The sequence below is a fragment of the Populus trichocarpa genome, chromosome 7 (genome assembly GCF_000002775.5).
Source record: "Populus trichocarpa isolate Nisqually-1 chromosome 7, P.trichocarpa_v4.1, whole genome shotgun sequence".
Taxonomy (NCBI): Eukaryota; Viridiplantae; Streptophyta; class Magnoliopsida; order Malpighiales; family Salicaceae; genus Populus; species Populus trichocarpa.
The window spans coordinates 14,695,313-14,711,590 of NC_037291.2; the positions used below are offsets into that span (position 1 = coordinate 14,695,313).

At 32.5% G+C, this 16,278-nt stretch overlaps 3 protein-coding genes across 7 annotated transcripts; 1 reads left to right on the top strand and 2 right to left on the bottom strand.

Moving 5' to 3' along the window:
• Positions 1-1,714: 1,714 nt before the first annotated feature.
• Positions 1,715-3,691, bottom strand: LOC7491721 (transcription factor MYB54). 2 transcript variants are annotated; one of them, XM_024605249.2, is made up of 4 exons: positions 3,541-3,691; positions 3,143-3,275; positions 2,485-2,922; positions 1,715-2,134 (listed from the first exon to the last, which is right to left on the bottom strand). In XM_024605249.2, exons 2-4 carry the CDS (start codon positions 3,255-3,257, stop codon positions 1,944-1,946), a joined length of 744 nt encoding a protein of 247 aa, XP_024461017.1. In that variant the 5' UTR covers positions 3,258-3,275; positions 3,541-3,691; the 3' UTR covers positions 1,715-1,943. The 2 variants fall into 2 exon arrangements, with proteins under 2 accessions (XP_024461017.1, XP_002309771.1); XM_002309735.3 differs by having other exon boundaries at positions 3,143-3,271; positions 3,541-3,670.
• Positions 3,692-5,738: 2,047 nt separating this feature from the next.
• LOC7469571 (peptidyl-prolyl cis-trans isomerase FKBP16-3, chloroplastic) lies at positions 5,739-8,544 on the bottom strand. Of its 4 annotated transcripts, none has more exons than XR_002982861.2 (8): positions 8,407-8,544; positions 8,026-8,321; positions 7,837-7,920; positions 7,385-7,434; positions 7,144-7,192; positions 6,712-6,786; positions 6,149-6,352; positions 5,739-6,018 (listed from the first exon to the last, which is right to left on the bottom strand). XR_002982861.2 is itself a non-coding variant. In XM_002309734.4 (7 exons), the coding sequence occupies exons 1-7, from the start codon at positions 8,444-8,446 to the stop codon at positions 6,233-6,235; spliced, it is 714 nt and encodes a 237-aa protein (XP_002309770.3). In that variant the 5' UTR covers positions 8,447-8,544; the 3' UTR covers positions 6,066-6,232. The 4 variants fall into 4 exon arrangements, 2 of the variants coding, with proteins under 2 accessions (XP_002309770.3, XP_024461031.2); XR_002982862.2 differs by having other exon boundaries at positions 5,739-6,042; XM_002309734.4 differs by lacking the exon at positions 5,739-6,018 and having other exon boundaries at positions 6,066-6,352.
• Positions 8,545-9,775: 1,231 nt separating this feature from the next.
• Positions 9,776-13,468, top strand: LOC7469570 (prohibitin-1, mitochondrial). Its single transcript, XM_002310381.4, has 6 exons — positions 9,776-9,937; positions 10,439-10,615; positions 11,409-11,525; positions 11,730-11,900; positions 12,658-12,870; positions 13,000-13,468. Exons 2-6 carry the CDS (start codon positions 10,439-10,441, stop codon positions 13,192-13,194), a joined length of 873 nt encoding a protein of 290 aa, XP_002310417.1. The 5' UTR covers positions 9,776-9,937; the 3' UTR covers positions 13,195-13,468.
• The last annotated feature ends 2,810 nt before the right edge of the window (positions 13,469-16,278 follow it).

Here is a 16,278-nt window from a genome sequence, read left to right on the forward strand (position 1 = left end):
TTAGGTAGGTGAGCTTAATAATTTAAGTTATTATATATACAAATGAATGAAAATGTCCTCGCATGAGAAACTTAAATCTGGTTTAAGTATTTCAATCAATTTAGATGAAAATACCCAATGAAACGACAGGTTGGAAAATTATAATAATTCTATACAAGGAGATAAATTAAAAATAATTAAATCTAATAATGAAACAAGTAATTATTAAATTCCTCTCTAAATTGAAACCACGAATCTCTCATCCTCGCTACTTATAATTAATGGACTCTTAAACATCATCATTAGTTGAAGTCTTAAGTGTTATGATTAAACTCCTATATAATTCAAAGGTTGGTTGCTTCCAAGCTAGAAACACTGTCAAGAAACTAACACGTTCAGATTGATTGACATAAGTGGAGAGATTAATAATGTGAACAGAGGCAATATCATCATGTATATTGCTGATCAAATGAAAGAAAAATATTTTTTTTTTTTCTGGACCGTTGTTGATTCATGAACAAGTGAAGAAAAGACAAAAGTATTTGGTGGTTACAAGTCCTGTCAAAGCCATGCACAATTTTTAATTCAGTCACACCATTGAATCGTTGAAGGTGGTTAATTGAAGTTGTTTTCTGGAGTGCTTGATTACATCATCATTGCCACTAGCTAGCTGATCAATCCTCTAGATCATCAATGTCCTAAAACATTGCCTCTTCTTTCCCAGTAAAATATAGGTCGGTCTGGGACTTATAAAATCAATATAAGTAGCAGTAAATTTTGAGGAATATAATTTAACTGGTTAGATTTTAGATTTGGTTTTAAGAGATTACTGGTTCGAATTCTACAAACCTCAGGGTTAGTGAAGACTTACATGGTCGTTAATTTCAGGATCCGTGGGATTAATTAAGTTACGCGCAAATTGGTCCAAACACACACATTAATAAAAAAAAAAACATAGGTAGTAGCCAGGATTAGTTGGAGTGTCGATCGAATTTTTTTTTTTGTTTTTTGCTTTCAACCACAGCAAATAAGTTTTCAATCCCAACCAAAAAGGAAGTCACCATGCATTATTTATGGAGAAATATCATCGTTATATTTTTATAGATGATCATGAGTTTTATAAAAATCTTCTGCTAAAAAGAAAAAAGAAAAAGAAAAGGCTATGGAGAAAACAAGGAGATGCTAAGGATATGAAACTATCCAATTTGCATATGCAAAAAGTTTTGTAAAATCTTCTCCGATGATCTTCTTCTAAAAGTAGTAAAACACAAAAAAGCTATGGAAAAATAAAGAAGATGCAAAGGATGGTTTTCATCATGAAACTGTCCGACTTGCACATGTAAACAGTAATTCGACAGTGTTTGGTTAATGTTTTGGACAAAAAAAAAAGAAAACAATCTACATTTTCTCTTTTAAAAATATAAACATTTACTCTACAACTGTTGTAAAAATAAATATATTTTATATTTTTATTTTTATCTCTAATTTAATTAAATACATTTCTATTATACAGGTAGATGTCCTTATTCACCAAAAATGAATGGAGCCCTTCCATTATTAATATTACTGTAATCAGAAATAGATAAATCATGAATACTGTTAAGAAAACTAATATTCATGGTAGTATTCTTGGTTTTGTGCATATGTACAAATCGACTGACTGTACATCTAATATATATATATATATATATATAGAGAGAGAGAGAGAGAGAGAGAGAGAGAGAGAGCAGCATGATGTATGAATTGTACCAGACTGTTATAATTGATTAATGCAGTGCTAAAACCTCTACAATTTCTACACAGACAGCGCTGTTATTTGCAGTATATATGCCTCGTACCGTATAAGACGTCTTCTTCAACATTTATCTGCCCAATTATACATGTCAATGCATTTGTGCAGCATCTAGGTATGATTCTAGCGAAACTGAAGGTTGCATACATTTGTAAAAATCATCATCAAGACCCTACAATCCACTAACTTGGTTTCCAGCAGATAAAAAATCAATGAATGGAAAACCAGCCCTGCTCTTAGGCAATTCCTTGGCTTCCTGATCCACCTCGACATCATCTCTTCTTGCATTGTCTATCACTTCACTCTTGCTAGACTCGGTCTTTACTTGGAGAAAATCATAAAACTCGAGAGGTTGATTTTTACCTGCAATATTCATTTGCACAAAAAAAATGCGTTAAGAAACTGATATAAAATAGATAATCACCAAGAAAGATATAGCACAACAATATATACTAATAGAAGAGATAGAGAGAGAGCAGAGATAACATGTTTCCCTGGTATTCTGATAGAAATTCACTTTAAAAATATCATAGATATATATTTATTTTATAAATACGTTTCTGTTTCTTCTGTTTATAATTTTTTGTTTTGAGATACTAACTCATTGCAACCTATACCAACTACATGTTACAAAAATCCACCAATAATTTTTCCATGAAACTCAAGCTAGTACCCATCAAAAAGATTTCTCAACCTTTGCTGTAGTTAATTACCTTCACAATGGCTAGGATTTTGGCTGTATAAATCTTTGCAAATTGATGTATAGTTGCGAGTGAAGGGATGATGATAATGATCACAATAACTTTCAAAGTATTTGTGGACAAATGATGGGGCATTGTTCCTTGGCTCACAATTCATGATCCTCACATCTTGATTTGAGAAGGAAGGTTTCTGCTCGTTGACTAATAGCGATGGAGATGCTCTTTTTGCATGAATCTTCGATCTTTCTCTACATCTTCTTGCCATGATTACATGCCAATGGTTCTTCACTGCATTATCAGTACGACCAGGAAATTGCTTTGCAATAACAGCCCATTTATTGCCGTGAATCCGATGACAAGCAAGAAGCCTTTCTTCTTCCTCTTCTGTAAAAGGGCTTCTGTTGATTCTTGGATCCAACTGATTAAACCATCTCAACCTACAACTCTTCCCTGATTTAATTTACAATTTTTGAGTTAGTTATTAGTCAAAATCATATTTAATATTTCTTTTTCTACAAAGTATATATATTTCATGTTTTTCTTGCATAAATTTTTAAATAAAAAACCAAACATGACCAGTTCAATTATCCCTAAACCTAGCACAGATAAACCATATTAATTGGAAAATCATGAATGGATTAATATAAAATCATTTTGGTTTAATTCTCACCTGATCTTCCCTGAAGCTTTTCGGCTATGGAGTTCCAATTATGTGGACCATACTGTTCCACCAACTCGAGAAGCTTCTCATCTTCAGCCAGCCTCCAATGGCCTCTGCTAGACATCTGATGATGATCTCCTAACTAATTAGACAACAAGCAAAAGTTGTAAGAAAAAAAAAACCCTAGCTATACATGTTCAGAGCTCGAGTTAATATACACAAAACTTGAAAACCCTAGCTCCTTTCCCGTTCTTCAAAGAGAATATATATACAAAGAAAGCAAGAGATGGCGATGAGGTGAAAATCTGGTGGCAAACAAGACAAGTAGGGAAAGAAAATATATAAGGAGAAGATGAGAAATGATTCGATGAATAATTCGTTAGGGAGTTGGGAGGGTTTGGACCGACCTTTACCAGATATTGATGCAACGTCTAGGCTAACAAACTGTTACAAGTCATTTACCTATAGGCATATCTTAATATGTTGTTTATGTTTGTGTGTTGTGTTCGTGAGAGGGAGGGAGGGAGGGAGGGAGGGAGAGAGGTTGAAGGGATCCTTTCAACATCTTTGCAAGTTTCTAACCTACAACTTCTACTTATAACCCACCTAGCATAATCTTTTTTATTATTATTTTCTCTCTCTTAAGAGTGTATAAAGGATATTAATGTAGTATTTGGACAAGGAGAGATGGTGTTATGTTCTCTCCAAAGAAGTCATCTTTTTCTGTTTTTTATTTTATTTTTTTATAAAGACTTAATTAGGATGAAATGTATTTTCAAGATGGTCGAAAATTAACATATAAAATGATTCGAGAATATTTTCTTAGCGTCACATGGAAATAATTAATATTGAGAGTGGGTGGAGTTATATTAAATTAAGCTGATTGTTATTGTTCAAGGGAAATTAAGCCCCAATACACACACACACACACACACACACACACACACACACACACATACATACTTGGGATCTTCATTAGAAGATGATATCATATTTAGGTTTCAATAAAGGCTTGGTAGAGATTAACTAAGGATAGAAACAAGGACATATCCTCCATTAATTGTGCGTTGGCCTTCTTGATTTTACAAGGAATTTCAATAATTTTTCAATGAATATATAATTTGTAACTTAATTTAGCGCTAATAGAAGAAAGGTTGGTGAGCTTGTAAAGACTTTGTGATGTTTACAAGTGCATGGGATGTTTTTTTTTTTTTTTTAAGGATTTAGGTTTTGATGATCACCCTTTTTACCTAATTAACTAACATTTTGGCTTACAAATTCAGAAGTGCCTGTGGAGCTAGAGGGATCTCTTTTAACAGCTGCTTTGGAGTCCATCGATCATCCGGTCCTTAATCCAGACCTAACTGTGATTTCACTGAGAAACTTCTGTCACATTAACATTCTTTCTTTGGACATCAACAAGAAAATTAATATTGTACCTTGATTGGAGCAAGAGGTATTCCAGGAGATGAGACTTGAACCATCCTTAATTATCCAACTTCTCAACCCATGAATCAGCTTGACGGGAAAATTCAGGATTTGGCTTGGATCGGGTTTTATAAGAAATAGAGGGGAGTTTACCGTTGTGATCCGACTAAAAATTCAAGTTAATTCCCGACCCGGTCAATCTGGTCACCTGTAAATTTTTTTTAATTTTTTAAAAATGATATTATTTTAAATTTTAAAAAAATTAAATTAATATTAACTCATTTAACTCGAAATGTTTAATAACGATAAAACTTTTTACCATTTTTAATTAATGTGTGAGCTAATATCATCATTTCCATTTTTTTATGAGAAGTAACATGACTCAAACCCATATAATAATAACAATGTGACCTGTACCTACGAAACAGTTAAGATTTCTTGTTTTGCCATTCAACAATCAACACCAAAATGAAAGCCTCCCATCTGGGCTAGGCTCTGTACGTATTCTGAGTTTCTAGATTGAAAAATGGTGAAACTTCATTCTAAATATAATCTTTTCGTGGGGTAAACATCCTTCATAGCTAGTTGGCCACCAATAAAACAAACCAAATTTGAAGGATTTAGCCATTTCTTTGGTGAGTAGATGAATCTTGTTGACCTTAATTATACCATGTGTTCATGGAGAGAATGTTTTGGACATAAAATTAGTAAAATTAAAGCTTAAAACCAATTGACTAATTCACATACAATAAGAGTATTCTCCTCATGTCATGTCAATTGCGACTACTTGTATTGATATGATGCATTTTTTTAAGAAATATAATTTATTTTTAATGTTTTAGTGCTAAGATTTGAACTTGAGAGAGAGTAAAAAAAAAAACAGAGAGAGAGCCAAATCTTAAAACCATAAATTAATTAAGATAAAAAAGTTTTTCATACAAATTTACACCATTAAAAAATGTCAACGACTTGGCATCACATGCAGGGGAGACATGAGCCTCACTGATGAGTCATTTGGTTGAACGCACTGTAGTCTAGTTGTCCTTCATTGGAAGGAGAATTCCCATTGACATAATTTCCAAATTATCCTAATGATAAATCTTGATAATAAACATGTTAGCATGGAAAAAATATGCACAGTGATTGATTTTAGATTTACATATCCAAACAATGAAGGTTACTGAATTTTCTTGATATTGTGCGCTATTCTTGAAAGATTCTAGTTATAAAACTCGATTTGACCTGTAACTCAGGTGATAAAATAAACAAGTCAACTCGGGTCGATCAAAACAATATTTCTTAAAGATTTTTCTTAAAAAAAATATAAAAAGATTTTGTTATAAACAAAAATCAAGTAAGCTCTCATCTGGGTTTTGACTGGTTCAATCTGGTCACGATTTGATTTATCAAGGTGACCGGCTCGACCGAGTGAACTCCCACTCAATCCGACAAGAAACCTGGACCAGACCAAATGGTATGGGCTGTGAATGCTCAAAAACTTACATCAAGAAACGAACGCTCTCAATTTGTATAATATCAGGAGGGGTAAAAAGGAAGTAATGGGAGGCACACAATTCAAGAACTCACATTTTTAACCTTGTTTGGGGAGATCATGTAAAGGGAGAGAGGCAAGGCTGAAATAAGAAATGGGAGATGGAGATTATTCAAGTCTTATTCTTCTTCCACTTCAAGGCCTGGTATGTATTCCAAACTGACATCGAAAACTACAGGACTATTTGGTGCCACCCTTGGCCTTCCTGGAGCTGAAGTGAGTCCTTTCGGGAAAGCCAACTAGAAACATGAATAAGCCATGAAAACAACATAATTAGAAGCTTGATTACAAATATAGATTATTGTTTAGTTGTCAAGAATACAAGTTGAAAGATGATGTCTACCAGGGAGACCATCGCATCTCGTGATGGCTGTACATAGACTGATATGTATGGATCTATGCATCAAGTTTTGGAATTTGCTCCTAACTAGCTCTTTAAATCTCAAGACAACGCATAACGTAGAACGGTGAGACCATCAAGTCTTATAATGTATCATTGGTCCAATATAGGATTTCCATCTTACCTAGACCAAGGCAGCTGCTTGGCTAACATTCTGCAACTATCTACAATTTTTTGAGTAAGATGAGAATAAATTACCAGTCCTGGAATGTAGAGCCGCCGCTTCCCTCCAACTTTCATGCTCAGGATCCCTTCATCAAGTCCCTTGATCACCTATTCTAGTCATTCAAATTGAAAAGAAAATCAATGGCAGTGCATTTTCTGGTTCCACATGTACCAGTCATCAGAGTATGACTTTATTGCATTATGCAATGCTTACCATGTAATGGAATTTGGAGATTATTCAACAACATAAAGAACATATGGCATCACCAATCCACCATTGGATTCGTAAACAACTACCGAAACCTATCTAAAAGGATAACTAAATATATTTTGATTTAAGGAGGTGACAGAGCAAAATCAGAATTTGCAATGTTAAGCAGGACTTGAAGCTAAAAGCAGCAAACTCACTTTCATGATCAGTGGCACAGGGCCAAGCTTAACATGGATTACAATTATGGAGCTTACCTGATCAGAGCCAACACGAAAGATATAGAGCTGCCCTTTCTCCAATGAACTGCAAAATGAAAGGCAAACAATGTTTGAAATTGAGCAAGTTCTCATAGGCCGAAAACCCACCACAGTTGGCAACTCTGCCCTGCCCCCTTTATACCTAGACACTAAATTTCATCCATTTTTTCGCAACGTGTTCAATCATCCAGAATTTTATCATTAGACATCACTACTGATCATAAATTCAACAATGTACCTGTCAAAAATTTGCCCAGATGGAACCATGGCAACATAATTAGCAGCAACCTGTGAGTATAAATGATACTGCCATTAGATGGGGGTGGACAAGTGAAAGAAAAATTGAATCCAAGTAATGTTTAGCCAAACTGATCAACCAGTAAACCTAGCCTAATGGCCAATTCCTGTAACTAATGATACAAATAAAGTGAATGAATTGAAGATCTGCTTATTGTCCTGGTTGGTTTTTGATACTGAAGAAATTTATGTGCAAGCCTAGCTAATTCTTTCCAAGCAACGTCTGAAAATTGAGCAATCATATATATATATATATAAACTGAATGCTCCTTCTGGTGGGAAAGGTGACCAAGAAACATGGATTTGGCCCACAATTGATAGGTCAATTGGTGAGTTTTGGAAGCTGGAAATTGGTCACTAGAGCATCAAAACATGATTTCTCAGTTAATTTACCTGAAAACCAACTGGAGGACTAGGGCCTCGACCAACTTTAATATCCTTGAACTGCAATCCAGACTCTGTAGTCACCATTGGCACCTTCATCAACAAAGAGGATTAATCAACCCAGAATTTGAAAATGACCAGTCTTAACAATCTTATCAAAATTAAGAAAAGGGAGTCCGTGTAATAATCTCACCATACATTTTCAAGCTCTTTCTCACAGTTTTCATCACATAATCTTGGCTTATCTTCTGGTGGCAATCCAGCTGCTTTGGCAGTATCATCAAATAAGCCTATATTACAAAGACTTGAAACCCCTAATACCAGCCCAATTACATGATCTCTTCTCTTCATCAAACTTGTATCCATCTTCTTCTCTCTTGCTCTAATTCTAAGGTCCAAGTTTGAGCATTGCACATTAATGTTCATCAAACCTTGGACTTTGTCAAAGACATTAATAGTGCCATGTCTTTTAGTAGTTTTGCCAGAAGAAGAACCTGCATCCACGATAAATGTGAAAAAAATGAACGTGATGGCAACAATGAAGTGGTTCAGAAGGTGAAGAAGAGATTGATTAATTACCAAGTGGAAGCAGAAGAGATGAAGGAGAAGAAGAAGCCATTTTTTTTCGTTTTTGGTTTTCTTGAGATAAAAATGATTGAGGAGCCTGCAATGTCTGAAAGTGGATAACGAAATCTTGATTCTTATTTTACTTTTGCTGACTTGGCTCCTCTAGGGTCACATCCATTGTTACAAGTAATTATATTTTTTAAAAATTTTGATTTTTTAAAAATATTTTTATATAATTTTAATATATTATTATAAAAAAATTATTTTAATATGTTTTCAAGAAAAAAATAATTTAAAAAAATAATATATATCATATTTCTAAATATTCTCTAAACCTTAATTATTGACTCGGGAGCTAACCCGAGTAGGGTTTCATATTAAAACTCCGTAGTAGTTTTTACTTTTAAATATTTTTTTAAAATATATTTTTTTTAAAAGATATTAAATTAATTTTTTTTAATGTTTTTTTAATAATTTTAATGTGTTCATTTAAATATGAAAATAATTTAAAAAAAATAATTTTAATATGTTTTTAAATAAAATATATTTTTAAAAAGTATTTTATATTACACTATCAAACATACATTAAAATAAATAATAAATTAACCTGATAAATTAACTCTAATAAATTATAATATAACACGATATAACATGTCAAAACAACCAAATTTAATTTTAAAAATATTTTCAGAACAATATAGCCTTAACCTAGATTTATAGCTTTAACCTAGATTGATTCATGATCTATTGGCCAGATTTTTCGTATGGTCACATCAAGACACTAATATTTTCATTGCAATTTATTAAAAAGTATAAATTTTAATTGATTTGATTTTCCTTTAAAGCGCTTGAATTGCTACAAAATTTTGACTTCAAATCATTGATTACAGAAAATAAATAAATTACTGTTATCAATCTAATCTAGTTATAGAAAAATAAATTAAATTTGATCAAATTTAAGATAATTTAAATAAGAAGAATAACCCTTAAAATTTATCAAAACTAATACCAAATTGGTTGTTTAATGCCAACAAATCAAATATATTAAAGAGGTAAACTCGGTATGGTGTGGATAAACTAACTCAAGGCTAAAATTATATATGATAATCTAATAAGGACAATAATGAGTTTTGAATTATATATATATATTATTTAGAGATATCAAGTTTTATAGACTCGAAACTTAGTTCAAATTAAATTTATTATTGTGTAATTTTAAATATTAATCTAGTTAAATTTAGATTATTATATGATTTTTATATTATTTTATGATTATATGAGTGAACTCGTAATTTAATTTATCTATTGCAATTATTTTTATTATTATTATTTTAGGGTTTAGCCTCCAAGAAGAAGAGATAAAAGATGGGCTTCTTAAAACCAAAAATTACTTGGCCCAATTCCTTGACCCTCTGCTCAAGCAAGGCTCTCTCTTTTTCACAATGTTTCGCTGAAAGACCCAAAACCCTTCTCTGTCTCTCTCTTCTTCTCGGCGCTATAAACCCTAAACCCCTTTCTCTCTCTCTAGAAGACTCCATCGAAGGTGGGTTATCATTCCTTTTCTCTTTGTTTCTTTCATTTTCTTTTCAAAAGCATTTCTTTGTTAGTATTTTTTGAATGCTTCTGGCATCAGATATCAGTATCTTGTAGGTTGTTTCAACTAGGTTCTTTTCATTTTGTACTAAAATTAATAAACTAGAGTTCTATAAGCTTAAATCTTGCTCCTCTTGCTTCATTTTCCTTAATAACCTAACAAATTCTCTCCTTTCTTTAATGGGTTTGTTTATTTGCTTCTAGTAAGTCGAGATTTTATTACTTTTTGTTTATTTTGTTAAAATTTGTGTTCCCAGAAAGCAAAGTTATAAAATTTTGAGGTCTAGATTGAGTTTCCTTGATGTGTTTTTTTGCTTTTGTTTTGTAGAGTAGGAACTGTGAAAATGGGAAATAAACAAGCTTTTTGATTACATATGATGCCGACATTGTTGTTTGCTTTTGGTTCGTTGTTGGTTTGACCTTGTTAACGTGAGTGATTTTGTGTTCTTAGATGAATTTCAAGAATGTGAAAGTACCCAATTTGCCGGGTGGTGGTGCCATTGGAACTCTGATTAAGCTTGGAGTTATTGGTGGGCTTGGTTTGTATGGAGCTGCCAACAGTCTTTACAACGTTGATGGTGGACATAGAGCAATCATGTTCAACCGTATAGTTGGTGTCAAAGACAAGGTTAATTTCCTTACTGTGGCCTACACCAAGAATTGTGTAAAGCTAATGATGGTTGTTTATTTTGCTTGTTGTCAAATCTGACTTGCTCCTCATATTCTGTTTTCATGATGACCCCTTTCTGATTGGCTGATGCTCATGTTATATGTACTGCCAAATCTGCTATTTAACATATCGGGCTGCTTTCTTTAACATTTTGCAACCTTAATCAATGTATTTTGGAACAGACTTATTGATATTGTTTGCTAATGAGAAATATGTTGATCCCTTTTGCATTTTCTTACCTTCAACAATGCCATATAATGGTGGGTGAAGTTGAAATCATTCCGTGTTCTGTGATTTTGTCTTTGTCTTTGTATTTGGAAATCAGTGTAGCAGAATACTTGATATGGATATAAGAATGGAAATTATTTGCTTGGTGATTTAATATATTCCGAAGAATATAAAGCCTCTGTGGACCAGCTTGATCACAATTATTCTGGATGACTGTCTAATTGTATTATCTTCTGTTTCAATCAGTTACATTTTTCATGCACTCTTAAATGCTTCTTGACTCGTGTTGGGTTGGTTGGTCCCCCCTTCAATGGTTGAGTTTGGGGTAGAGGGGCTGGCCACTTGAAACAAGAGTTTTGATTCTCAAATCATGATTAATTTAACAATGCAGTTGTTGCACTTATACTGGATGGTATTTTCCCCCCCACCATCATTTCATTTGTAATCTTGATACTATGCCTTTTACTTCTGTATTTTATTATGTGCTCAAATATGTATTGTTCAATGTGTGTTCAATGACCAGGTTTATCCTGAGGGGACACACTTTATGGTTCCATGGTTTGAAAGGCCCGTCATTTATGATGTTCGTGCACGACCCCATCTGGTAGAGAGTACTTCAGGGAGCCGTGATCTCCAAATGGTAGATGTCTTATGCCTTTCATATTTCCTTAAAATCTTATTATAGATTTTTGCTGGAACTCTGTTGGACAACACTTCTTTTGTTGATGCACTCAAATAGGTTGCCGAGAACTCTGAATCTATTGACTTTAGTTTTCTATCTTTATGCATTATATTAAAACCCTTGCAATCTTTCTTTCTGAATTGGTTTTGAAATTGTTAACAGGTCAAGATTGGGCTTCGAGTTCTTACTCGTCCTGTGGCAGACCAGCTACCTGAAATTTATAGAACCCTTGGTGAGAATTATAATGAAAGAGTTTTGCCTTCTATCATTCATGAAACACTGAAAGCTGTGGTTGCACAATACAATGCCAGTCAGCTCATCACTCAGAGAGAGGTAATAATTACTAAGCATTCAAATCCTGGTGCAAACTAACACTATCAGTTTCATTCACCTGATCAGCAAGGGGAAGTGTTTATTTAACATGTTATTTTTGTAGATTCTCCATAATTCCTAAATTTGTTGAAATAACCTTTTCATGAGTATTGTGTATATAGTTGCTAAGGCATCTATTTGATAGCATGTTTACTGACCCTTAGTTCTGTGTAGGCTATTAGTAGAGAACTAGGGAAGATAATGTTCATATTTTCTCTAGCTTTTCATTATTTTGCACTATTAAGTGGGTATTTGGCATTGAGAGTGGCAATAGCGGTGGTGGTGTAAGCTTTTACAGTAATGTATTAGAGCGGTGAAAAACATGTAGAAGTGTTTGGTTAAATATGTTGTTGAAAGTATGGTTATATTGAAAATAAAACACACACACACACAGAGACACGTATATTATAATATAAGTACAAACCAAAAGCTGGAGAAGCTGCAATTTGGTCATTCTTTCTTTTGTGTGCATGGTGCTGTTCAGGCACTATTCTCTGTTGACTTTGGTTTTTTATAGGCTGTTAGGATGATTATAGTTAGGCATCAATTTAACAGTAGGCATCTGTTGGCCGTTGTTAGAGAATCATGGAAGATATTGATCAGTCTTTAGTTTCTCCATTACTTTAGCATTGTCTTCTGGATATATTCGCTGTTCTTTTTTGTGTACGTAGCTGTTCATATGCATCATTCTGTGTTGACTAATTATCTTTTTTTATAGGCTGTTAGTAGAGAAATAAGGAAGATTTTGACAGAAAGAGCGGTCAATTTTAACATTGCACTTGATGACGTGTCCATTACAAGCTTGACATTTGGGAAAGAATTTACCGCTGCCATCGAAGCCAAACAAGTGGCCGCACAAGAAGCTGAAAGAGCTAAATTTATTGTGGAAAAAGCTGAACAAGACAAGAAAAGTGCTGTTATCAGAGCTGAGGTGAGACAGAAGAAATCTTGATCTATTTTAGGACAAAGGCCTTCTTGTTTTCATTCGACCTGCATTTGAAAATTGCACTCCCCCTCCCCCTTTTCCTCTCTTTAATCATCTATCCTCTATGGAATACAGGGAGAGGCCACCAGTGCTCAGCTCATTGGTCAAGCTATTGCCAACAATCCTGCATTTATCACTCTAAGGAAGATTGAAGCCGCAAGAGAAATTGCACATACCATCTCAAATTCAGCCAACAAGGTTTTCCTTGATTCTGGTGATTTGCTGTTGAACCTTCAGAAGATGGAGTTAGAGACCACTGGGAAGAAATAGGTTCATGTAGTTAAACTTATTGTCAACATGCCTACACCACCTCGTAAAGTTTTGTTTCTCACAGCTATCCATTTGGGATGTCTCATGCACTAATTAGGGAAACAAATGCATAATTATCTTTTGAGACAAACAAGGGATTATATTTGGCTTCAAAAAACTTATGTTGATGGAGTTGTGCAGCTCCAAGGGGAACCTCCTCAATGGAACCATTTTTTAGACAAATATTGGACTATTTTTCCATATTGTCCTTGGTATCAGATGATTATTCTTCCAATTCCATTTGCCAATGTATAAATAAATGCTTAGGTAAGCATGATCAATATTACAAATTGTTGCATTGATTGTTCGTAATGTCTGTTATTAAAAAAGATGCAATTTCCTTTGCGTGCATGGACGTCTACTTGTAGCAACATTAATACTGTTGTTCTTCGATGATACAAAGTCCTGGCCCTTGAGAGAGGATTATCTTGTTTCAAATTTAAGCTGTGAATGAATAATTCAGGATTAAAAATTTAGGTAGTGTTTTGTATAATGTTGTAGCTGTTGTTGATTTTTTTTTGCATCAAAATATTTTTTTTTATTTTTTTAATTAGCATATTAAATACTAGAAAAAAATTAATTTAAATCAAAAATAAAAATTAATTCCTTAAAAAAGCACGGTCAGGCAACTAAAATAAATGAATCCTTAATCACTCCAACTCAAGACTCAGTTTGATAGGGTAATATGTAAAATTTAAAGCTAAATTCAGGACTGGATATTTAATTAAATTGGATTAGACATTGATTAAGACAAATATATTATACTTTGGTTAGGTTTTTAGTGATTTAGTTGACCTGATTAAAACATTTTAAATTTAATCTAATTAATGTCTTGTTAAAAAAAAATACAAATGTTGTTGTATTAATAAAAACAGTTAATTCCATGATCTAGACATCTTAGATTTTATATATATATATATATTCTAGAATCTACTTTAATAACTACAATTCAAGTATATAAAATACCATAAATAATAAGAAGATAAGGCCTTTAAATGTGAAATCGGTAACATATTGTGATTAGTGGGACACTTTCTTTCGTTCATGTGATGATGGGGTTCTTACGCGTCCTTGACTGCGTATAAAGTCTTGCCTAAGGAGTTTAGTGCCCCAACAAATAAAAATAAAAATAAAAATAAAGTAGGTGTGTTTTTTGCGAGGCATCTCAATCTAATCACACGGCTCCATTATTCTCCCTGCGCGGAGTGCAAGATTTATATAAATCTTTCCATGATGGGGAACAAAACATATATTAAAACCGTCAAGATTGACTGATCTTAATCTAATTAAGGTTTGATTTAATGCAAATGGTTTTGAGTCAACGTATTTTAGTAGGGATACTAGTTAATCAGCCGTGGAAACCCTCTAATTCAATTTCTTGCCTCAACTTTAAAATTCGTCTATTCAATTTCTTGCCTAACTTAGATTCAAAATTAAACCATATGTTAGTTGATTCGACCTGACTTAATTAACTTGATCAGTTTAAAAGTAATTTGATCGACCAGTAAAAAAAATTATAAAAATAAAATTGAAAAATAATAATATAAAATTGATATTTCTTGTTTAGTATGGGTTTAAAATTAAATCATGTGAGAGTTGTCCTAATATGACTCAATCGACTTGGTCAGTCTAAAAAGCAACTTGAATGACTAATAAAAAAAATCTAAGGATGAAATTAACAGAAAAAAAAACATCTCAATATGACTCTTTACTTAACCCGGATTTAAAATTAAATCATGTGATAATTATCTTGACGTAATTCAGTTGCCTTGGTCAATCCAAATGACAACCTAAATGATTATTAAAACATGCTCAAGTATAAAATTGAGAAAAAAATAATGAAATTAAAAGAAGAGACAAAAGAGGTGACGGCTAAATTGAAACTGGAACAAAAAGGGAGTTTTTCTAAGTTTTTTTAGTTGTATTAGGTAATTTATTCATTAATTTGGTCTTAAGTAAATTATTCACATCCTCAATGATGCATTAATGGTTGTTTATTTTTAAATTTAAAATTAAAAGGTATTTTTTAAATTTTATGTGTCAACCAGTTTTTTTTTTTTTTCAACGAATTTATAGATATACTATCATGTCAGCTGCGTAGCCTATATGTTCAAACTTTTTTTTAAAAAAAAAAAATGAGCAAATCTTCTGAGCTATGATCAAACCTAACTTTTAAAGCTTAGATTATAGTATATTAGACAACAATTCCATTTATCACCTAATCAGTCGCGTGAATGATGGATATTTTCCTCTTACAATATGTTACTAATTAATTTTATCATACCATATATACCATTTTAATAATTGAGATTAATTTATCTTAATCTTAGGATTAGATATTGAGGTAAGAATATGATGTGAGGTAGTTGGAATTTCCCAAATCCTTGCGTGTTGACAATTATATTTCCCTGGTCAATTCTTGATTTTTCAGGTCTGGAATTAATGTTAGGCAGCTTGTTCATGCTCCTATAGAACTTAGCTACGTGGATATGTTGGCCAAATTTGGTTGCCAATGATGCATCTCGACAGCTATTTTGCTTTGCAATTAAAATACTAGTACACCTACAATTCCCATATTTCAACAAGATCAAAGATTATGTTATTGATTTAATTTCTAGTCTACCAATCTTTTTTCCCTCGGTGATGATGATGTTAAAGTTATTATTAAACTTAACCTAACTAAATACTCCATCTCACATCTAGATTATTGATTATTGATTGGACAAGAAAATTTAGATTAATCTGGATCAATTGGAAATACTATCGTTTTGAGATTTGAAAAATAACATATTATTTTTTAATTTTATTTTTAAAAATAAAAATTAAATATTGATAGGATTGAGAGTTGATTCGGTTAATCAACTAGATCAATTCTCATTTAATTTAATTTAATTTAAAATTAATTCAGAATAAATCCATAAATCAATATATTGATCCGCCCGAGCCAGGTATGATTTGGATTGTTTTGTAAGTGTATAATTTATCAAATATATCGGCTATGTTTAAAAAAAAAAAAAAATACAATTGGCTTCCTAGCAACAGCCC